This window comes from Vombatus ursinus, unplaced genomic scaffold (assembly GCF_900497805.2).
Source record: "Vombatus ursinus unplaced genomic scaffold, bare-nosed wombat genome assembly UNPS02014801.1, whole genome shotgun sequence".
NCBI classification, from domain to species: domain Eukaryota; kingdom Metazoa; phylum Chordata; class Mammalia; order Diprotodontia; family Vombatidae; genus Vombatus; species Vombatus ursinus.
Window position 1 is genome coordinate 7,733,661 of NW_020954579.1, and position 23,221 is coordinate 7,756,881.

General features: G+C 42.0%; 2 protein-coding genes across 10 annotated transcripts in view; one reads left to right on the forward strand and one right to left on the reverse strand.

The window, feature by feature from the left end:
* The window catches only part of GJC1 (gap junction protein gamma 1), a 41,424-nt gene extending 19,396 nt beyond the window's left edge, over positions 1-22,028 (reverse strand). For 2 of the 9 annotated variants that reach the window (XM_027873267.1, XM_027873258.1), the window contains exons 1-2: positions 20,547-20,705; positions 13,132-13,322 (exon numbers count right to left, since the gene is read on the reverse strand). The gene's annotated coding sequence lies outside the window, so the exon portion shown is untranslated. Of the gene's footprint in view, positions 1-7,826; positions 7,867-13,131; positions 13,323-20,050; positions 20,109-20,546; positions 20,706-22,006 lie in introns of those variants that run through there. The other 7 variants (XM_027873263.1, XM_027873261.1, XM_027873266.1 and 4 more) reach the window with 7 other exon arrangements.
* On the forward strand, positions 20,250-22,672 carry LOC114050911 (basic proline-rich protein-like). The gene is made up of 4 exons (XM_027872961.1): positions 20,250-20,352; positions 20,514-21,396; positions 21,441-22,406; positions 22,513-22,672. The coding sequence occupies exons 1-4, from the start codon at positions 20,250-20,252 to the stop codon at positions 22,670-22,672; spliced, it is 2,112 nt and encodes a 703-aa protein (XP_027728762.1).
* Positions 22,673-23,221: the final 549 nt, after the last annotated feature.

Consider the following 23,221-nt stretch of genomic DNA (forward strand, 5'->3'; position numbering starts at 1 on the left):
TTCTTTTCTCTCTCTTTTTTTTTGTTTTGACTGATGATGTATTTCCAGGCATACTATTTCTATTGATCTTTTTTTAATTCAAGGAAGTTCAATGATTTTTCTCCATTGTTCTGAGTTCACAAATGTTTTGCGTGACAGCTAGATTTCTGCACTAATTCCAACTAAACACTCACAATGACAACCACAACAGCAATTATAACATAGAATAAGTGGACAGTTTACTGGACTTGGGTTCAAATGCTCCAACACTTCTTTATCATGTGATAATTTATGTATTACTAGCTTGCAAGCTACTTTGAAAACAGTACCATGGTGCACTGGGTAGGGCACTAGACCTGAGGTCAGAAAGACATGGGTTTAGATCCTGCTCTCATGCCAACCACCTCTGTAACCCTGGGCAAGTCACTTCACCTCTCAGTTTCCTCATCTGTAAGATGTGGGGGTTGGATTCAATGAATGCCCTTTGGAGCTTGTACTCTCCTTATTTAAGACTTACCTATATTTCCATTGCATCTCAGCAGGGGCCTTCTTCAGCTCTTCTAAACCACAATGATCTGTCTTTTTTCTAATCTTTCCTCTTGTGCTTATAGTCTGTCCCACATAATCTCACACTCAAATGGTCTCTAGTTGTTTCACATGGCTAAGGGATAAGAATTTTTTGCAGTGGTTACAGAATCATAGAAGTTAAAGCTGCAAGGCCATTTATTTCAAGGGGGCAGAGTGGCCAATAGTATTAAAGACATTGAGGAAAATGAAGACTAAGTAGATACAATGAAATTTTGCAACTACTTCCCCAGAAAAATGAAGACAAACACCACTGAATTTTGCAAACAAAAGTCACTGGTAACACTAGAGAGATCATTTAGGAAAGTGGTGTGAGAGAATCAAATTAGAAGGGGTACAGGATTGAAGAAATGGTGAGGAAGTGAAGGTAGACAGTACATATCCCTTTTTAAAGAAAAGTCTGGCAATGAGAGACAGAAATAAGAAAGTACAGTTCAAAGAGGGAATTGGGGGGAGTTTGTTTAAAGATAGTGTAACCCTGAGCATGTCAATGAGCAAAAATGAAGTCAATAAAATTAAAGAGATTTTAAGATACAAAAGAGGAAATAATTGATGAAATGGACAGATTAGTGTAAGGTAGAAATCTGTCAGAGGAAAGATTGCCAGATTTGTAACTAGAGGGCCTGGGTTCAAAATCGAGCTTTATTACTAACAACTGTGTGACCTTGGGCAAAGTCACCTAATTAACCTCTTGACTTCATTTTCCTCATTTGTAAAATGAATGAGGTGGATTAGATAGTCTTTGCAGCCCATTCCCACTCTGAATCTATGATGCTAGCATTGGAAAGGATGTGAGAAGGGGGACACTACCTTTTGAGATAGGAAAAAAATGAAGGGAAAGATGAATGAGGAAATTCTGAAGAGGTAGAGGAGGATGTGACCACAGAAATGCTTTGAGGGAGCATTTTTGCTAGATGGTCTGAATCTCTGATGATAGGGCCAGCTTTGGAACAGCTGATGAGAAAAATGCAATGAAAAGTCAACGAGAGAAACCAACAAGGACCACTGAACTGCAGTGAGAATCCAGTTACAGTGAAAGGGCATACATATATAGCCAGCCCCAGGGTTCATGTCTTTCCCACCAGGTTGGCAGCACCAGAACAAAGGAAGATGATGGGGACGACCATTCTACAAAGGTGGCTACAGCAGCCTGGAGAGAAAGGTAACTAAAACTGAGGAGGTAAAGGAACTGTGAAGTCAGGCTGTCAAAAGAGTCTTTAAGAGGGATACTGATTCTAATTCTTCTTTACAACATGAGTAATGTGAAAATATGTTTAATAGGAATGTGTATGCAGAGTCTCTATCAGATTGTACACTGTCTTGGGGAGGGTGGAGGAGAAGGAGGGGGAGAAAATTTAAAACTCAAAAGCTTATGGAAGTGATTGTTGAAAACTATATTAATTTATACTGAAATCACAGAGGATGATGGAAAGAGATTAAGTGGAAAAGAAAAATGAGTCAAGAGTTGAAGTGAATAAGGAAGGAAGGAGGTAGTGGAGAAGGTGGCAAACACATTTGCACTCAAGAGAGAAACTGATAGGGGCAGCTAGATGGCATAGTGGATAGAGCACCGGCCCTGGAGTCAGGAAGAGTTGAGCTCGAACCCAGCCTGAGACACATGATACTTACTAGCTAGGCAAGTCACTTAACCGGGCGAGAGAGTGAGAGAGACAGAGAGAGAGAGACGGAGAGGGGGAGAGAGAGAGAGAGACAGAGACAGAGAGAGACAGACAAACTGATAAGTGATCTCCCTGGTTGGTAACATTACTTAACTGTGTAGTGATTCCCAAACAGATGGGCACCCCCTTAGTTTCTAGGTTTTGCCACAAGAAGATGATCTGCTATGATTATTTTTGTATCCATGGGTCCTTTATCTCTTTCTTTCCCCTCTTCAGGGTAATGGACTAGCAGTAGTATAACTGAGTCAAAGGGTGTGCACCTTTGCCTGGCTGTCCCCTATCTGGAATGTTCTTTCTTTCTCATCTCTACCTCTTGGCTTTCCTGACTTCCTTCAAGTCTCAGCTAAAATCCCACCTCCCAAGAAAGTGATCTCCCCTAAATTCTAATACCTTCCCTCTTTTGATTATTTCTAATTTATCCTTGTATATACCTTGTTTGTACACAATAATTTGCATGTTGTTTCCCCATTAGACTGTGGAAGATTCTTGGAAGCCCCTGCTTTTTTTGGGGGGGGGTGAGCCCGTGTCTTTGCCTTTCTTTATATCCCCAGCACATAGCACAGTTCCTGGCATAAAGAAGGCACTTAATAAGTGTTTGCTGATTGACTTTTGGGATGCAGTTCCAAATTACTTTCCAGAATGGCTGGACCAATTAACATCTTTACAAAAACAGAGCAGCAGTGTGCCTGTTTTCCTGTAGTCTCTCCAACAACTGTCATTTCCTTTTTTTGGTCATTTTTTACAATCTGATCAGTGTGAGATATAACTTCAGAATTGTTTCAATTGCATTTCTCTAATTATTAATGCTCCTCTCCCAGTTCTTGTCCCCCCCCTTCAATTTTTGTATTTGTGTTTTGTGTGTGTGTATATGCATACACACAAATACACACTTATCTGTGTACATATTGATTCTGCACAGACCATAAGCTTCTTGAATACAGAAGGGTCATGGAACCAACAAATAAACTAATTAAATATTTTCCCCAGTCTCACTAACTCTCAAAAAATAAAACCCCAGAGCCAGGCGTGGTGGCACACACCTGTAGTATCTATTCTTGGGGAGGCTTGTGCCCACAGTTCATTTGAACTCAGGAGTTCTGAGTGACAGTAGAAAAGCTGACAGGGTGAATGCACTGTCTAGCACCCCTATGGTGAGCCCTAAGGAGCACAGGGGCCACCAGGATGCCTAAGCAGGGATGAAGTGGCCCAGGTCAGAAACAGAGCAGGTTAAAGCTTTGGGCTGATCAGCAGTGGGACTGGATCTAGGAATGGTCTCTGTACTTCCAATCTGGGCAAGATAGGGGGACCCAGAAAGAAAAAAAAAAAGGAATTCTATACCAAATGTAGAGTAATTACAACTTAATCCACAGGACAAAAAAGAGAGACCCAACACGGTAAAATCCAGAATAGCAGAGGCCAACAATCTTAGTGTTTGTTCAGTAACCCACTTTCACTAGCCTCCATGCTCCCAGCAGGGATGCACAAACTAGCAGGCATGTGCCTGGGGCCCATACTGGAATTCACTTCTGCTACAGAGACTTTGCCAATATGCCCCACCCCCTCACCCTGCATGAATGGTGGACACTGATTTTGATCAGGCACACTACACTGTAGGCTGAGAGGGTGGGAGGAGAGGCTACTATCTTCTCCCTGGGTTGGTCTCTACAATAGGAACCTTAAGGCTACAGAGATTACATCCAGAGCACTTTTCCTACTCTCCCCCAAACCTATAAAAAGTGAGAGAAACTGATTCAGCATAGCCAAAGAAAGAAAGAAAGAAGAGCTGAGCAAAGAGAGAAGAAAAGGGGCTAGGGACCAGTGTGTTGCAGCAGGCTCAAAGGGACCTTAAAATCCATGTGATATCAATTCTGCTCCCTGAGGGGCTACTTAGGCCAAGGACAAGACCAGTGAACATCAGTGTAGGAAGAAGCCAAGGTAACTTTGCAGCCCAGTCTTGGGGACATACCCACTAGCAAATGCAAAAGAGTCAGAAGGTGAGTGACAAGAGAAAATAAGGAAATAATATTGAAACATCAAAGATTTCAAGAAGGAAAACATTGAAAAACCAGATCAGAAGCAGATAAATCAACACAGAGGATCCTAAAACTGGAAGGGAAGGATGAATATTATACATTTAAAGGGATTATTACAAACCTCTCAATCAATACTACCAAGTGAACCAATGCCTAATGAAACACAGAATCTTGTGGAAACCCAAAAGAGCACAGAACAAGAAATTCCATAATGGTTTAAAAAAAAAAGAAATGAAATCTGTAAGAGAAGAAGTTAGGAATGAATATCGGTCAGAAGTTATAACTTTCAGTGCAGAAATAAAAAAAATTCAACAGGCACATTAGAAAAAATTGACCATATCTGTAAAGATTCTCTAAAGATGTTTAAGTGAGAGTAACAGATTTGAAATACATACTAAAGTAGAGGGGAAAAAAAGCAAAAGGCAAAAAAATTAAAATAACACATGATCTCTATACAAACCAAAACAATTGACCTTGAAGAAAGGAAACACAGACAACCTAATGATCATAGGTGTCCCTGAAGAACATGACAAATCAAAAAGCCTGAATATTATAGTGAAGGAAATAATACAAGAAATTGCTCAGTTCTGTATTCAGGACTTCTGAGTATAGAAAACAAAACGCCCATCAAAAGAATCCACATATTGCCTCTGGGGGAAAAAAGTCTGTATTTAAAATTTCCAGACATAACCGTTAAATTTAACAATTCCAATGACAAATTCTGCAAGCAGCCAGGAAAAATGCCCTCAAACAATATGAGATTACTCTGCACCCACTAGAAACTGAAGAAGGAAATGGAATAGTACAGCCCAAAAAGCAAAGGAAATCAAGCTGCAACCCCCCCAATAATACACACCTGAGCCTCATTATCAATGAAAACTATGGAAAATCAGCAAAAGAATCATTTGAGGCATTTCTGGGAAGAAAAACAATCATCACCCATATTGGACTTGAATGAATGGGGAGAAAACATGTACATATATGGTTAAAAACACAGAAAGAACAATGCAAAGCACAAATACAACAAATACATAGTAACTGTGGAGAGACCCTATAGACTGGGGAGACAAAGAAAAGACACCTACTGAAGGAAACCAGGGATTCCAAGAATCAGAGGAAAGGAAGGCGACAACTGCCACCTGCAGCTCAGCTGGCACAAATCACAGAAAAGGGAGAAAGAACGTTATTGGCCAGGTAGCTGGACAAAAGAGCACATGGAGGGGAAGCGTGTACAGGGAGGCTGGAAAAGCAGGATGAGGGCAGGTTATGAAGCATTGTAAATGGCAGAGCGACATGGAAATGATACCAAGGAGAGAACCACACTGCACCCAAATCAAATATCATGAAGACCAACAGCTTTACCTGGCCTAGTAAAAAGTCAAATTAAGAAAGGAATCCTAGACTGGTCCCCAAACTCCAAGAGTTAGTCATTTAACAACATGTCCACTAACACCCTACCTGACCACCTTAACTCTTGACCATCGCTGCCTCACCAAGCTCCTGGAGGACATCACAAAGCATGCAAGTGACATCCCAGAATAATAGTTTCAGAGTTGAAAGGACCCTCAGGGGCTATGGAATCAAACCCCCACCCAAAAAGGAATCACCATTACAATATTTATATATACATTATGATACCAATATACATTATAATACAAATAATGCATGTATAATATATATTATGACATATATAATATACATGATAATTATTATATATAATATATCACATATAATAATATATAATGTATAATACAATATACATTATAGTACCAATATAATAAGTCATAGAACCTCTTTTGCTCAAAGCAAGGCAGGATCCCTGACTCTCCAAGATAGCTCTTTCTACCTCAATAGCTCTAATGGTTCAGAAATTTTTCTCCACATCAAGCCTAAATCTACCTCTCTTCCACTTTCCAGCTACTGCTCCAGTTCTGCCCTGGGAGGCCAAAGTGTACATGACAGTTTTTCAAGTACTTGCTTAACAATTGCTACCTACCTTACCTAACCTTTTTCTTCTCCAAGCTAAACTCTCCCATTTTTTCAACCAGTCCTCCTATGGCATGAGCTCAATGTTCTTCCTAAAATTTAGTCTCCAGAACTGAATGCAATATTCCAGATGGTCTGATCAGGGCAGAGGACAATCAGAACTACCACCTGTTTCTGTCATCTAAAATCTCTACTTGAGAGAAATGAATGCATTCATGGCATCAGATTTTAAATTTACTGTTTTTACCCTCAGGTAAAACGATGCTCAGCCATACAGCTAAGTAGCTCAGTGGATAGAGTGCTGGACTTTGTCTGCCTCAGTTTCCTCAACTGTAAAACAGGGAAAATAACAGCACCTACTTTGAAGGATTGCTGTGAGGATCAAATGAGATCCTATCTGTAAAGCTCTCTGCCCAGTGTTTGGCACAAGACAGGCACTTAATAAATGCTTGCCCCATTGTCACACTCTCCCCCACCTCATATTCTTCCCCTCTCATTCAAGTCCAGCTCCTCCTCTTACCTCCTCCATGATGCTTTTCTGAGTTACTAATATTGATCTTTCTCATGTCTGAATTCCTACTATATGTAAAGTCAGTACCACACAATTTAGAATTTAAATAGTCATACTGTCTTTTTTTCTCCCTGACTAGATTGCAGGCTCCTGGATGGTATAGGCCACATCTGCAGTAGGCACCAGGAGTCCTGACACCATGCTTCCCCCCACTTCACAAACTGTAAGAACTGGGATTTAATTTTACTTGAATTTCCTCTCATTTTCAGTTGACAAGAGATTTTCAAGGGGGGTGGGATTGTAACAACTCTTATGTCCATTTCTAAACAAATAAAAATGAATAGTCACCTGAGCTAGAAATATCACTCATTAATTGGTGGAGGGGCTATGAGAAGACAGGTATACTAATATAACTGGAGCTATGAATTCAGTCCAGCCATTCCAGAAAGTAATTTGGAACCATGCACCAAGTCACTAAATTGTACATATCTTTTGACCTGGTGATACCATTATTAGTCCTATATCAAAATAAAAGGGAAAAGACCTATATGTACACAAATATTTATAGCAGTTTTTTTTGTTGCAGTGAAAACTAGAAATATGGGAAGTGCCTATCAATTGGGGAATGGCTGAATAAATTATGGCATAGGAATGTAATGGAATATTACTGTGATATAAGTAATGAAAAACAGGAAGGTTTCAGAGAAACCTTGGAAGACTTGTATGAACTGATGCAAACAGAGTGAAATGGGCAGAGCCAGGAGAACAATTTATACAATAACAACAACATTGCAAAGACAAACAACTTTGAAAGAGTTAAGAAGGAGTAACTAACCACAATTCCAGAGGACTGATGATGCTGCTCATCTCCTAACAGAGAGGTGACAGACTTAGGGTGCAGACTAAAAAATATTATTTTGGGGGGAGGAAGTGAGAAGAAAAATAGTATTAGCTAGCATTTATTATAGCACTTCAAGGTTTGCAAAAGGTAACTTATTTTCATTCCTGTTTTCAGATGAGGAAACTAAGGCAGAGAGTGGTTAAGTGACTTACCCAGGGTCACACAGTTAAGTGTCTGAGGCTGGATTTGAACTCAGGTCTTCCTGACTACAGGTGCAGCGCTCTTTCCAATGCACCACCTAGCTGCCTAAAAAATAGATTTTTGTTCATTAAAAAAAAAAAGAATTACATCAAAAATAAAAAATAAAAGCCCCAGGGGAATGACTAATCCTCCAAGAGCCAATGGCAAGTTGCCCTTCCAATTCCATCATGGAAACTTCTTCACACTTGTAAAGAAATAACAAGGCCTATCACTGCACTTTGTTTAATATATTACCACTCTATTACCTCCACTGTATGCTCTTTACTTTCTGAGATTATATCAACTGAGCTGGGGCTGAGGGGTGGGAACCAACAATACATTCAGATTATCTGACTCATTTTTTCCATTACATTCCCCTTACTATAATGCTGACCACAAATACACTGTTATTCCAAATATATCTTTTTTATTTATAGCTTTGAAAAATTCTTTCCAATTAGATTTGTGTAAAACAATGTTTGAGGTTTCAGCTTAACCAATTAAAAGAGTAACTTGGCTCCTCCTACATACATTTTCTGGCCAATTTTTAAATTCTTGATAAATGCAACAAATCAGGAACCAGTATAATTGTTGAAAATAAATTTTATGTCTAAGTATTAATACTATTTTAACAGCTTAAAAATTTTCCAGTTTAGTTATACTTCCAAACGCTCAAGACCAAAACAGAATGACACTACAATTCTAGATCTTCATTTCTCCTTTATAAAATGACAAACCTAGGACTCAGGAAATGTCCAAATCTTAGAACAGTGATTGCTAACTACAGTCTTACAGAATTTAAGGGTATCTTAATTTGTTTCAGGCGTCATTCCCCAAAACAAAACAAAAATGATTTAGTATTTTCTATCTCTATTACACACATAAGAGAAGCAGTGTAACATGGTGAATGCTGAATTGGCCTCAAAGCCGGGAAGATCTAGGTTCAAATATAACATGTCCTGCCTGTGTGACCCCACAGCAAATCACTTAACCTTTCAAGGCAACTCTCTAAGGACTACAGGTTTCAGAGAAAGTGTCTACCTTCATTGATAACGGGAGTTTCTTCACCTGGGAATTCCTTATGCCAATGAAACAAATCACAGATTCAGTCCCTATTCCCATATTACATATATGTATATGTATATGTTACAGAGTCAATGAATCCTCCACTAAAATCCTATTCTTATGTCTCATGATGGCCTGGTTGTTGGGGTTTCTGTCGTTTCAGACTCTGTGACCCTGTTTGGGATTTTCTTAGTAAAGATATTAGAGTGGTTTGCCATTTCCTTCTCCAGCTCATTTTACAGATAAAGAAACTGAGGCAAACAGTTAAGTGACTTGCCCAGAGTCACACAACTAGTAAGTGTCTGAAGCCCGATTTGAAAGCAGGAAGATGAGTCTTCCTGACTCCAGGCCCAGTACTCTAGCCACTGTGCTACCTTGATAGCCCAAAATGAGTGGCCACTCCACCCCAGATGGGACTCAAACCCACAATCCCAGGCTTAGGAGCCAGTGCCTTATCCTTTAGGTCACTGGGACTTCCTGCTGATGGCCAGGAAACGTACACAAATTCTCAAAGGTTCTGTGCCAGCAAGAGAAGCAGCTCTCTCAAGTCCCACGCAAGCTGGCACAGCATTAGGCAGGGGCTCAGCAGCCTACCTAAGTTTGGAAAGGGTCGCCTTAAGACACTAGGCTGGCTAAAAAGTATTCATTGTTGAGGCTCAGCAATACAGGAAAACTGTCTGGTAAAGCATAAGAGTATAATACGCACCAAGGAGGAGTTTCAACATGAACAAAATCATGGCTCCTCTAAGCAATGGATAGTATAGACACGTTATCAAAAATCTTAGGGACAGGGGAGATGATGAAATGAATGAAGTATGCATTGTGAACATCATACAAAACAGATTCCCACCAATGTTAGGAATAACCCTTCTGTGTTTGGAGTGTAACATTAAATAAAAAAAAAAAGAAGTAGCATGAGTTCAAAGTTAGTCAACTCTGACTAACCACTAGTATTTCAAATTTAACTGTCTTGGTATTACAGGTCATGAGCTGAATAGCCCTCTAGGAATCCCACGGATGATTCATACTCCTGAATGAGAGTGCTGAACGTGATGAAGCAAAGAAGCAATTAGAGAGACTGCAATGCCTAACTTTATTTTAAATGTATGTTTTAAGGGAAAGCTAATTCCAGAGAGGTGATAATAGATGTTTAATAACCAGCTAGTGACAGTTCCTAAGCAAAACCTCTAAGCTGGCCAACTGGCAAACAGTAATCTGTGTAATCAACACATGACAACAGGTTTTGGGTTTTGTTTTTTTTTTTTTTCAGAAGAGATTCTGAAAATGGATTGAGGTTCCAGAGACAAACACGTATAATGTGCAGTGGATAAAATCAAGTTAAAAAGTATTCTGCAATTAGCTTTGTCAATGAACGGGGGAGGGAAAGTGCATTACGGTAAGCTATGGTGTCATGTACTGGCAAAATTCCATTTTCATTCAACACATTAAGAACGCCTAAGAACCAGATGAAGTTTGGGCAACCTTAAATAATGCATTCATTCCCAGAGAGTTACAAGTGATATTTCTTCCACAACACAAGAGGGCAAAAGACTGACACTCAAAGCACCCTAAAGTTTGGGTCAAACTAAATATTCACAACTGGAATATAGAAAAAAGAACATGCTTATGCCAAAGTGAAGTCAAATGTAGGCTATTTCTAATATGATCAAGTTGACAATATACAAAATCAAAACAGATACTCTTTTTGAAGGCAAAATTAGGCTAGAAAACTAGGTATGGAAGAAGAAAACAGAAGGAGAAACTATAATGGATGGGAAAAAGTGGAAAAAGCTTATTTAGAATAAAAGAAACAGACACAGCTTTTCAATTAAAAGATTACCTATTTAAATTTAAAAGTGGGTTGTTGTTTCTTAAAGTGGGTAAGGGACATAAAATCCACCAAATTTACATGTAACTCTTTAAGAGCTGTTTTACTGATAGATATATGGGAAATAATAAAAACTATAATATAACTAGAGTCTGCATGACATGGGATTACTTTACATGTGAAACTACTCAATAACAATATTCTTTTGGTAATTCAGTAAAATTCAATAATTATTCTCCTTTAGCTAGGATCCAAGGTTAGATCCACCTTATACTAGATTCCATTCCGTATGAATTTTATGACAGCGATGATTTAATGTAAATCTTAATTCATGAACTTTTGAAATTTTTTTTTAAGCTCAGTGTTTCTCAGATCACAGAAGTATTTTTTCCTACTTCCATCTTCTCTGAATACAGGACTGGACACAATACAGCTAGGTCTAATTCTGTGTGAACAATGAATCCTCTAAAGTGTTTCCAAATGTTTGAATTTACACTATTCAAAATCATATTTATATAAAAGATGGTCATCTAGCTCAATGGAAATATGCAATGCGAATGCAAATAATGCATTCACTTCAGGAGTTTTATTATTCACACTAATAAGGATCTTGTTGACTCAAATATACAATATGCAATAAGACAAAACACAAAATCTCCATTTTCCTTCTTTCTGTAGTAATTTTTACCCAAGGTCTGCTATTGAGTAACACAATGCAGAGATCAATAATATACAAATGTTCAAACATCAGTAGTTAGATCTTAAGATCTGCCCAATTCAAAGAGAACACTGCAGCTTACTCCACTTACTCCTCAAGGCATAAAAAACTCACTACACATCTACCTATAATGAACAAATCATCTATTTTCTTATTTACATCAAAGCTATTACAAGTACAATCCAATAAATAGCACTGGAAAACTTTCTATGTAATGCCATTATCACCATTCTCCTCATTTTCTCAAGAAATAGAGTGAAATCCCTGACTAGAAGTTACTTTTATATCTGAAACAGAAGAGGAATGGAAACACATTTCAAAACCTGCCCGTTTATACAATTGGTCAACCCTCTTACAATTTTCCTTTACATGAGAGAGTTATACACCTAGATGCTGGGCTCATCACTAGCTTCTATTTCCTTTCAAAGGAGTCAAAGAAAGCAATCGAATAATCCACTGTATAAAAAACACAGTAGAAAAGTGGTCAAAGGATATGAACAATTTTTCACAAGAAGAAAGACAACTATCAACAACCATATTGGAAAAATGCTCCAAAAGGCTAATCAGAGAAACACAAATTTAAAAAAACAGACATTTTACCTGATGCCTGCCAACTGACAAAGATAATGAAAGATGGAAATAGTCCATTTTGGAGGGGTTGTGGCAAGTCAGGCACACTAATATTGTTGGCAGAGATATAAATTGGTCCAATAACTCCAAAAAACAATTTAGAATTACATGAGAAAAGTTATTAAACTGTTCCTCCCCTTTGATCCAGCAATCCCCATTATTGGGCACTCTAGGGAAGCCAAAGACAAAAAAAGAACAACCTCAATGACACCAAAACATTCATAGCAGCACTTTTTGCTGCTAACAAAAAGCTAGAAATAAAGTTGAAATAAAGCCAGAAATAAACCGAGGAGTGGTTGATTAAGGGGTGGCATATGAAGGTAATGGTGTATTTACCGTCCTGAATAATATATTCAAAATATTGGAAGATTTGTATGAAATAACACAGAGCGAAGAAAGCAAAATCATGAGGACATTAAAAACACAATGACTATATGGAAATGAAAACAATTCCAAAAGGCAGATGAATGCTGGTTAAATTCGATGATCAATACTGATTCCAGACGACAGATGACGAAACACATCTTCCTTCCTCTGTAGCGAGAAGAGGGCTGCAAGTCACACATGGCAAATGTGACATGTGGGTGTTATATTGGCTGCTTTTCATTATTCAAGGGAAATGGAGGGAAGGGGAGATGAGGATATATCCAGAAATAACTGTGATTTAAAAGACACTAATAATTTCTATAAGATAAAAATTTGCCTATCATGTTTCAACACGAACTAAAAATTCCTATCTCCCTAAAGAAATGTTCTATTTGTATATATTTCCCTAAGCTATTGATGGTTTTATAGAATTACCATTAAGTAACGTAACTTTTTTAGCCTTTCAAATTCTGCTAAGGAGGTATTCCAATTCTACTTCTTTTCCAAGGACCACCATCTCTAAAGCTTTTCTTGCTTTCTATTCCAGCCACATGTCCACACACCACAGGCCACTAACACAAAGACTGCTGTTTTCTCCAATGATAGAATTAAACACCGGGTTTCCTCTAAAGTACACATAGCTCCCTCCATTCAATAAAAGGCACTTTACCTGAATTTCAGAATGGCAAGTCCATCTTAATCGCTCCATGAAGCATTCCCATCAATTGGTAACTAAGTGAATTTGTCCAGCAGAACGTAAACTGTTCAAATGCAATCTGACCCCTGGGCGTTCCTCAAATCATAAACGTATTTTGCCAACCCCTTTTCATCTCTGAATACTATACCTCCAAAAACACAGATCTGTAAGAAAAACAAAACAAAATCACAGACTCCACATTTTCTTTCCTTTTCAATGATTTTTCCAAGCACAAAGGAAGCTCTCCTTTCCGACTGACTCTGAGAAGAGCACATGTTTGACCTGCCCACCCTGTAACACAAAGCTTTCACTTTAGATAATGTAAATGTCTACTACTGAACTGGAATGTGAGGTCAGGACAAACCATTTAGGCCAAACACACTAACAACAGATTCCCTGTTATAAAAGAGGGAGGATTTCCTTTAGGTAAATACTATTTGCTTTCTCTCACCAAAACATTTTCCATTGAAAATGTGATGCTTAACTAACAGCCTGGGACACACAGGATCAACAACCTACTAGAACTGAAAATCTGATAGGATAAGGCATGGTTTGGTTAGCTGGATCAAGATGGAAACAGTTAAGCAAAGGATTACTGAATCCAGTGTTTACAGTTGTTCAATGTGCATTTCCATTGTGATGAGTGACAAAATATTATAGTTCATAAAACATGGAATCCAGAAGGCCTAACCTCTCAGATCTCATAAAATTTCTCAACATCTTTTCAATGTAATGCCTATTACTATTATTATTTTTTTACTTTTCCTTATTTCAACTCATAAGTATTTCTTTCCCTCCCATGTCTCCCCACTAATGGGGGGACAGGAAAAAAAGGAAAAAATCCCTCATAACAAATATATATATAATCAAGGAAAACAAATCCCCACATTGGCCATGTTAGAAAACATATGTCTACAGCTGCATCTTGAGCCTATCACCTCTTTATCAGGAAGTGATACACATGCTTCTTCACTAGTCCTCTAGAATCATGGATGGTCTGTGCACTAATGAGAGTTCTTAAGGCTTTCAAGACTGTATTTCACAATGTTGCTATAATATAAATTGTTCTCCTGGTTCTGCTCACTTCACTCTGGGTCAGTTCATGTTAAGTCTAGGTTTCTCAGAAACCACTCCTTTCATCATTTCTTATGGCAAAACAGTTTTCCATCACATTCAAATACCATCATTTGTTCAGTCATTCCCCAATTAATGACCCTTAATCTGCAGTTCTTTACTATTACAAAAAGAGCTGTTATAAATGTTTTTTGTATGTGATTCCTTTTCTTATTTTTTTTTTAAATCTCTATAGGGGATATAGGCCTAGTAGTGGTATCACTGGGTCAAAAAACATGCACAGTTTAGTGACTTTTGGGACATGGTTCCAAATTGCTTTCCAGAATGACCAGACCAATTTTCACAGCAAATTGTGCCTGTTGTCCCACAGTACTTCCAACATTTGGCATTTCTGACAATCTGATGGGTGTGAGGAACCTTGGAGTTGTTTCAATTGGCATTTTTCTAATTATTAGTGATTTTTGTAACATTTTTAAAAATATGGCTACTGATAGCTTGGACTTCTTCCTTTGAAAACTGCCTGGTCAACTATTATCTTCCAAAATAATTCTTTCAACATTACAACTTGATTCTTCCAACCACACTTAGCATTTATTTAGTGTTTAAGGACGTCAAAACACTTTTAAAATCTGTAGTAATTGCTCTAAGAGTCAATGAAACTCAAGCAGAAAATGACCGACTTCTCTAATCAGATCTCATGCCACTGTACAGACAATGTACAAGTTCCTTGGGAGAAGGGACTACTCCCTATCCCCAGCTGCTTGACACCTAATATTTGAGCTACATTTGTGGATGAAACAAATCAACTGTTCAGTTTCCAAAATACTGACTGCAACTTGACCAGATATGGCAGTGCCAATCCTCCTGCCCCTGCTCACGTGATCATAGCCCTTGTGTGTGCTCTATACACATGAGGTGTTTAATGAAAGTCTATTGACTGACCTACAGTGAGGTCTGTTAGAAAGCTACTGTTCCTAAGCCCAAGCCACCAAATGTCTGTTGATTCAGAAAGCCAAGAGCAAAATCTATGCTTGTTAGAAGACCCATATTCACCAATCAGCCAAGTATCTATGCACCTCACGTTCTCCTAATATACAAGATCAATACTGCAGAAAGCCCCCAAAACAAAAAACAGTAGTTGCTGGAAATATGCAATTGTCAGAAATCTCTTCTCCATTCTCATGACCATAAACAAGAGAAAAATTACTTCAGGTCCTGGTAAGTGCTGAAGGAGAATTTCTCAATTCACAAGGAGTAGTAATCCAAGGGCATTCTCTAAATATAACAGGTGTTCTGAAAGCCTCCAGGAAATTCATGGGGGTGGGGGGGAGAGGAAACCTAGGACCCAAGGAAGGTAGGAAACCTAAGTCAACATTTCTGCAGATTGCTCAAGTTTTCTCTTCTTTGCCCTTAAAAAGACTTCTAGCCTACCATTCCATTCCTTTCCTTCCATGAGGCCAAGAGCAAAATGGTTCCTGAGACTAGGGGTTCCAGATGGAACCAGGGTGGCCCACAAGCTGCTTGCTCCTTGTGGTTCTTGTCATAGCCACCAACCAAGTTGGGTGTCATAGTGGTCCAATTAGACCATGGTTCTCAATCTCTTTTGCACCATGGACCCCTTCAGCAGTCAAATGAAGTTTATGGACCCAGTCTCAGAATAAAGTTTTTTAATGCATTAAATAAAACACACAGGATCACAAAGGAAACCAACTATATCAAAATACAGTTATCAAAATATTTTATAAAACAATTTCACAGAGATCAAGTCAAGAACCCTTGAACTAGGGCAATCTTGGAGGGCTGTGGTGGTCAAGACAGAGATCTGGAGCAGAGATGAAGCCAAAGTTTTGCTAATGTGGCACAGACAGGCCACCCACTACCATACACACCAAACAGAGACTGAACAGGACTAGCAACTGCAGGGAAACCTCAGAAACAACCAGATGAAGTCGGATGCAATTCTCAAACCCTAATGCTACACCCCTATCCCATTTTCTTTGATTACATGCCCAGTCAATCTGGTTAAGTTCTATACATGTAATTCCCTCCCCAATTCTTCTCTTCAGGAACAGTGGTTGGGAGGACTAGAATGATCATCAGGAAAAGCAGTTCCTTGAGAGTTTTGCTACATATCAGCTCTTTTACACCTGGATTTTAACTGATCATGTGGAAATTAAAAAGTCAATTACCTACATCTCATATGTGAAGTTGGTTAATCAAGCAGGCTGCCCAAATGTATGGTAGCACCTTTGGAGAAGAGATGAGATGTCCTATTTTATTAAGTTTGGTATATATCTGATATCCTGTTCTTAGATCTGGATTGAACCTGGGGCCAGTGTCCAGGTGCTATGGAGGTCAAGTGCCCTCTGAGAGCAGTGGGTCTATGGAGGCCTTTGGAAAGATCAGTGTATAGACAGTGAATATATTCTCCAAGGGCACCACTTAGTAGTTGCCCAAAGGGAGTGCCTCCTAGTGGCTCCATTACAAATTTCACTCCCTAACTGGTTAATTAGTAAAGTAACAAATAACCAGCTTCTTTTTCTGCAGGTTGCTAAAAGCCGGGTCTGGATTGTTACTGCTTCTAGCACTCCAAGTCTGCTCTCACCTAACATCACCTAGCACAAAGAAGATCCTAGCTCCACCTAATCTGGTATGTCCTCAGGGAATTTTATTAATTATCTGCTAAATAACTCCAATTCCAATATGTTATAACTGTTAGGCCACCAACATGTTCAAAAATTCTGTCTCAAGTTTCTACTTCAATGGTTACAAATCTGAGACTTGATATAGATGGTTAATGTAAGTCAAAAATCAAAGGACTATCTCCAAATGAGTGTTCAGAGTTGAATGATTTCCATACGGAGATAAGGTGAGTAAATTCACAGGATCTGGACCTGGAAAGAACCTTGAAGATAAAATTAAGTCCAAATGCTCTACTCTTAAGGATGAAGGAACAGAGACCTAGACAAACAACAATGCTGAAGAGCAAACCTGTACTAAGTAACAGAACCAGGCCTCAGACTCAAACTGGGTGTCTTAACTCCAAATTGTTAAGAAAACATCTGTTATGACTAGTTAAGTCCGAGATAAAGTACCAAAGACCTCTTTTCTGCCTACAGCTGTTTCAAGAACTAGGGAGGCATCGGTAGGATCTTGGACATTCTTTGCCTGTACTGCCTTGCTCTGCCTATCACCACTCTTGAAAATCATCAGTGCTGATGTCCCAATTTGGTGGTGTTTTAAGGACTGGGGATGTAGTTTCATTTATCCATCCTACATGCCTAAGAGAGAACAGCCTGTCACCAAGGTCTTGTGTTCATGCCACAAATTTCCTCAAGTGGGGAGCACACTGAAATCTACAAAGGGATCCTGTCCTTGCTGCAGGAAACCTCTGTGGGCAATATGCTCCACAGCCCAGAATCACAAAGGGCAAACTGCCAAAGGGGACTTGTCAACTCAGCCTGGGCACAACTCTTCCTGTGCCAGAATGTGACAGTGTTGTGCCTGACTAGTCTGGAGATTTTCTGTTAAAACTAAAAAATGCTCAGATTTAACAGAAGAAGAAGGAAAGGACAGAGAGCCTATTTTCCCATTAACCAAACAACATATTTAAACAGACACTGGCTTCCATGCACATTATGTTTGAATTAACTGAATAAGAAGACGACGACGACGACAGTGGTTCAACCTCTAAATTCTAAAAGAACGTTTGCCAAATATATGCTGTAATCTGACTGCCAGGTGTGGTCTTCAGCTTAAAGAGATGTCAAGGATAAAGAAACAAATTCTTTGCCTATGTTTATTAGGAATAGGTATTCTTTCATCAGGGGCCACAGATTCATTTCTGTACAGCAAAAGCAGCATTAATATAGAAATGTTAAATAAGCATCTCTCACATTTCTTCTTAAAAATCTGGATTCATTAAGCTCCAATGCATCACACCCATTTCTAAATATGACCAGTAAACAAACTTCTGAATAAAGGTTTGGAGTTGGTTTATCACTTTAAACAAAAGTAGGCACATAGTAGGCACTAAATATCTCTTGTTTGAGTGATAGACTGAATTGTAAACAACATACCATCTGTTTAAGGATCCAAATTCCTAATAATGTGAATGATCTAAGTAAGGGTTGAGATTGGCACACTGGGGTGAACGTCAATATCTTTACAGCTTATCCCCAATAAGGGTGATTTCTACAAAGCTAAAACAGAATAAAGACTATATATTAAGAGATTTCAGCACTTAATGGATGCACCCCAACTATGAGATGTTGATCAGTATCAGATATAATTCCATCTCAAGTAAGAAATCCTTAAATTAATGGCTAAAAATCAATAGCTTCTCCAAAGGCCAAATAAGACAAAAGGGAGGAATCTTTAAAATTCCTTTTCCTGTTTTGTCATTGGAGTTGGGGGTGGGAGTAACAGAACAGAAAATAACTCTAAGAACAAACATTCCTTCAAATCTAAAAAGCATAAAACAACAGTTTTTTGGTTTTTTAAAAAAATAGCTCATAATACTGAGAGGTTTGTCTATAACACTCTTGAAAAGGGCTATGGATTCCTTTAAGTAGATTCATCAATAGGTAAAATCAAACAATACAAAATGAAACATTTTTAAAAGAGGACTTTCATAGAACTTTTACAAATGTTCTCCAAAATATCCTTCCTCTAAAGTAGTTCTCTCTCCAAGGGAACCATACATCCTGCTCAGCATCTAAAGTTCTGGTTACAGAATATGCACATTTGTTTAAAAAACCTCTACCTTTTACCCAGAAGAATTAGTTCATATTTGGTTCTGTCATTACGTAGCACTTGAGAAATTTAAAACGAAGGCAGATAAAAAACGTGGAATTTCAGAAATAATCAGCAGACCTATAGCAACTTAACAGTATTTCAAGTTCGAGGTTGGATGCTATTTATTTTTCCAGACCCGTCCTTCAAATACTAAAACCACCTTGAGAAGAAAGATTATTTTATCCTTAAACCATCAATTTGCTAGTTCTTTCAAAAAGCTGGCAACTGTGTACATGTCACACTATTGTTTTCTACTTAGAAGAGAATACTCGAAGAGAAAAAAAGGAAAGAAATTGAGAAAAGTAAAGAAAAAAATTAAGAAAAAAGGAAAGGAAGAAAGAAATTAAAGAGAAGGAAAGAAAGGCAGAAATCAAGAACAGGAAAGAAGGAAGGAAAGAAAGAAAAGGAAGGAATAAATGAAAATAAAGGAAAGAAAACAAGGACAGAAGGAAGGCAAGGAAGAAATAAAGGGAGAAAAAAGAAAAATAGGAAAGGAAAGAAGGAAGAAAAAAGAAAAAGGAAAGAAAGGAAGAAGGGAGAAAAAAGAAAAATAAGAAAGGAAAGGAGGGAAAAAAGAAAAAGCAAAGAAAGGAAGGACAGAAGGAAGGAAAAAAGAAAAAGGAAAGAAAGGAAGAAGGGAGAAAAAAATAGGAAAGGAAAGAAAGAAGGAAAAAAGAAAAAGCAAAGAAAGGAAGGAAAAAGAAGAGGAAGAAATAAAGGAAGAAAAAAAGAAGTTAAAAAAGGAAAGAAATTAAGGGAAGAAATTAGGAAAAGGAAAGAAAAAAACAGGAAAGAAGGAAAGGAAAGGAAGAAAGAAATTAAAAAAGGAAAGGAAAGAAAGGAAGAAAACCGAAGGAAGAAAGAAAATAATCACCCCAGCTCTTTCTTATCTATTATCTCAATTGCATGTGAACATACACAAAGTAGGATGGTGTACAAAAAGGACAATTTCCAGAATACTTTCAAGCCTCCCTAAACAGGAGTGGCTTTCTCTAAAAAGGCGGATTCAAACTTCACTTACCCTACCCTTCCACAATCTGGTCTATGCCTCATGCCCACCAAACAGAAAATGAGGAAACCCAAACCAGCCACACGGGAGTCCTGTTAGTTTCTGATTAGCGGAGCCCTTCTCCAGTCAAATCCAAACTCACGCTTCCCCCCTCCCCCCAACAGCAGCACGTAAAACTGAAATCTCCCGCCTCCCCGCCCCCCCAATCCCAATGACAAGCCCCCCACCCCCCACCCCAAGCTCCCCGACTCCCTCCCTGCTCCAACCCCCCGCGCAGCCCCAAACTCCACACTCCCGGGCAATCCCCGCTAACAGCCCTGCCTCCTCCTCTCCTCTCTCCTACGTGGGCTGGGGACCAGAGCCCTCCAAAGTTTCAAGAGCCTGAGAAAACAACCATTTTAAGGCAAGAGGAGGGGAAGGAGACTGCCGGCGCCCCCCGCCCAGCTCCTCCCGCACCATCACCCCCTCCGCCAAGTCCTCTCCGTCTCTCTCTGTCTCTCAAACGTACTCACGCGGTTCCCGGGCTCCGGGTCCGAGCGGAGGGGAGGCAAAAGTAAAACCCAAGGGTCCTGTGCATCGGGAGGTGTCCAGCGCGGGAGACAAAGGCTAGACGAGGGAAAGGCACCAGGCGGGCGCCCCCATCGCGCCGCTTCCAACGGACCCGCGGCGCTGCTGCGTGGAGAGCAAAGCAGCCAGCTCCCCCTCCGGGAGTGCAAGGCAGCGCCGCCGGGCCCCTCCGCCCCTCAGGCCCCGGGCCTCCGGGCCCCCGCCAGCGCCCGGCTCATCCGTGGGGTAGGACTGGGCTGGGCCGGCTGCGCGGAGGAGGAGGAGGAGGGGGCGGCAGAGCCCGCCCGGGCAGAGCAGTCGCGGCAGAGCCGGGGCCACCCCCCGCCTTTCTTTTCCCTCCCAATTTGGGCAGCAGCCGCGAGCGCGCCCGCCGCCCGCCCGGGGGGCTGGGGGACAAAGCGGGAGGGGACGGCGCGTCCAGCTCCGGGCTCTGCGAAGAAGCCGGGCCCAGCTCCCTCCTCCGCCGCTCCTCAGAGGCCCCTCCGGGCCCCCAGTACCCCCCCCGCCGCCCGTTTTCCGCCCCCCCCCCCCCCCGGCCCCCCCCCAGTTTTCGGCCCCTCCCCGCCCCGGGCCCCCCCCACTTCTGGTTCCTCCCCTTTCTTGGACCCCCCGCCCAAGTCCTCAGTTCTTCCTCTTCCCCGGCCCCCAGCTCTCGGGTCCCCTTTCCCCAAGGGGCCCCCATTTCTCCCCAGCCCCTTCCCCGCCCCTCAGCCGCCCCCACCCCTGCCCCCTGGGTCCCTGGCCTCCTCCCTTCCCTGTCCCTCGGCTTTCAGGCCCCCTCTCGCCCCCCGGTCCCCTGCTCCCGGGCCCTCTGGCTTTTGGTTCCCCCCTCCAGGGGTCCCCCAGTTCTTAGTTCCTCCCTCCTCCTGGGCCCCTCCCTCTTAGGCCCGCCTCTACCTGACCCCCCTCCAGGACCCCTCTTCCTCCCCAAGACCCTCGGTTCCAGAGCTCCTCTCCTCCCCGATCCCTCAGTGTCCCCTCGTCGGGAGCCTCCAGTCCCAACCCCCCCCCAGGACCCCGCGCTCTTCCCCTTTAAGGATTCCCTTCGCCAGGTTCACCAAGCCCCTAGTTCAGGACACCCCATCTCCCCCTTGAGGGACCCCTCAGTCCGCTCTCAGGACACCCCATCTCTCCCTTTAAGAACTCCCCGTGCTTTCGCAGGACACCCCCACATCCCCTTCAAGGACCCCCACCCTTCCCTGGCTCAGACACCCCCACGTTCCCTTCTAGGACCCCCAGTCCTCTCAAGACACCCCATCTCTGCCTCCAAGAACACCCTCTCTTCAGGGACCCCTTGCCGTCATCCCCCTCCCAATGTCCCCTGGCAGCCCCCCGCCCCCCAAGCCCTCCAGAGTCCCCTTCCCCCACAGTCCGCCTCCCCGCCCTTCCCCCCCCACTCACCCGGCCCGGGGCCCCTCGGAGCCCCCGCCTCCTCCTCTTCCTCCTCCTCCTCCTCCTCCTCCGGGCCCCCGGCCCGTCCTGCCGCCGCCGGCCGCCTCATGTGCACCTCATGGTCCCACCGCCGTCCCTCCCCTGCCAGGGGTGGTTGCCTCCTCTGCCGTAAGGGGTCTTCGGGGCGCGGCCCGTGCCCGCCACTCCAGCCTCCGAGCCCCTGCCGGCTGCACCCGCCGCCGCCTCCTCCGGACCCGCCAAGGCGCCTGCGCACTGGGGGCCGGGCGGGGGCGCTGGAGGGGGGGGGTCCTGCCCGCGGAGTAGCGGGGAAGCAGGACCCAGCGCCTCGGAGCCGGTGGGGCGTGTGCCCCAGCCTTGGGGGCACGCCCCTTCCACACACCCAGCACACGCGTGCAAAATGTGTGTGTGCGTGCGTGCCCTCCTGCATTCCTGCGCTGGGGATCTCCAAGCCCAGGTCCTTGGGGGCCAGGGGCTCGAGCTTTTCCCGGGTCTAGATTCCTGGGGAGAGGTGGGGGGAGGGGTGCCAGGAGCCAGAAGTCCCTCGTGGGCTTCCTGAGGGTCCTAGCCAAGTGTTGTGCGAGTCGAAAGCTGCGCCTTCTGGGGGGCTCCAAAGCAGAAGGGGTCTTCCAGTTTCTGTCCCAAACTCTGCACTAGAGCAAGGTCTAAAAGAGCCACTTAGCCTGCTCCCGAATCCGGGGCCCTTCCAAGTCTTTATCTCCCGGAGCCTGACATTTTGCTAACCTAGTTTCCTCCCCCTGGAAGGCACCCCTCCTCCCCTCAGCAAGAGTCATCTCAGCCAGCCAGCCCCCTGCTTCCTGATATGTCTTCACCAAAACAATCCCAGATTTGAGTCTGTTCAAAGACTTCCAGAAGAAAACCCCAAACTTCCCCAACTCCACTCTTGCCCATTCTGCTCGTTATAAGCCTTACTGTTTTGGAAGTGCTTCCTTAAAAACTAAGCGGAATCGTGGATGCTTCGGTTTCAACCCTATTCCTCTTTTCAGCTGGAAGCAGGCAGTTGTGAACAAGTTACCTCTTCCCCGAATATCAATGCTTCGGAGGTCTGAAGACCATTAAGGTGGTGGGTTGCAAGAGTGCTGGATTGGGAGATTCACATCTGGTCTCAGCATCACCTTGGGTAAATCACTTGCCTCTTTCCTAGAATGAAGAGGTGGAATAAATGACTTCTAAGGTCTAAGGTTC

What these genes read in the sequence shown, in the direction of transcription:
- LOC114050911 (XM_027872961.1), top strand. Translation starts at nt 20,250, where the DNA reads ATGACAAGCCCCCCACCCCCCACCCCAAGCTCCCCGACTCCCTCCCTG. An exon ending in CCGGGCAATCCCCGCTAACA is followed by an intron (nt 20,353 to 20,513) that starts GCCCTGCCTCCT and finishes CCCTCCGCCAAG; the next exon opens with TCCTCTCCGTCTCTCTCTGT. An exon ending in CTTCCACACACCCAGCACAC is followed by an intron (nt 22,407 to 22,512) that starts GCGTGCAAAATG and finishes TCCCGGGTCTAG; the next exon opens with ATTCCTGGGGAGAGGTGGGG.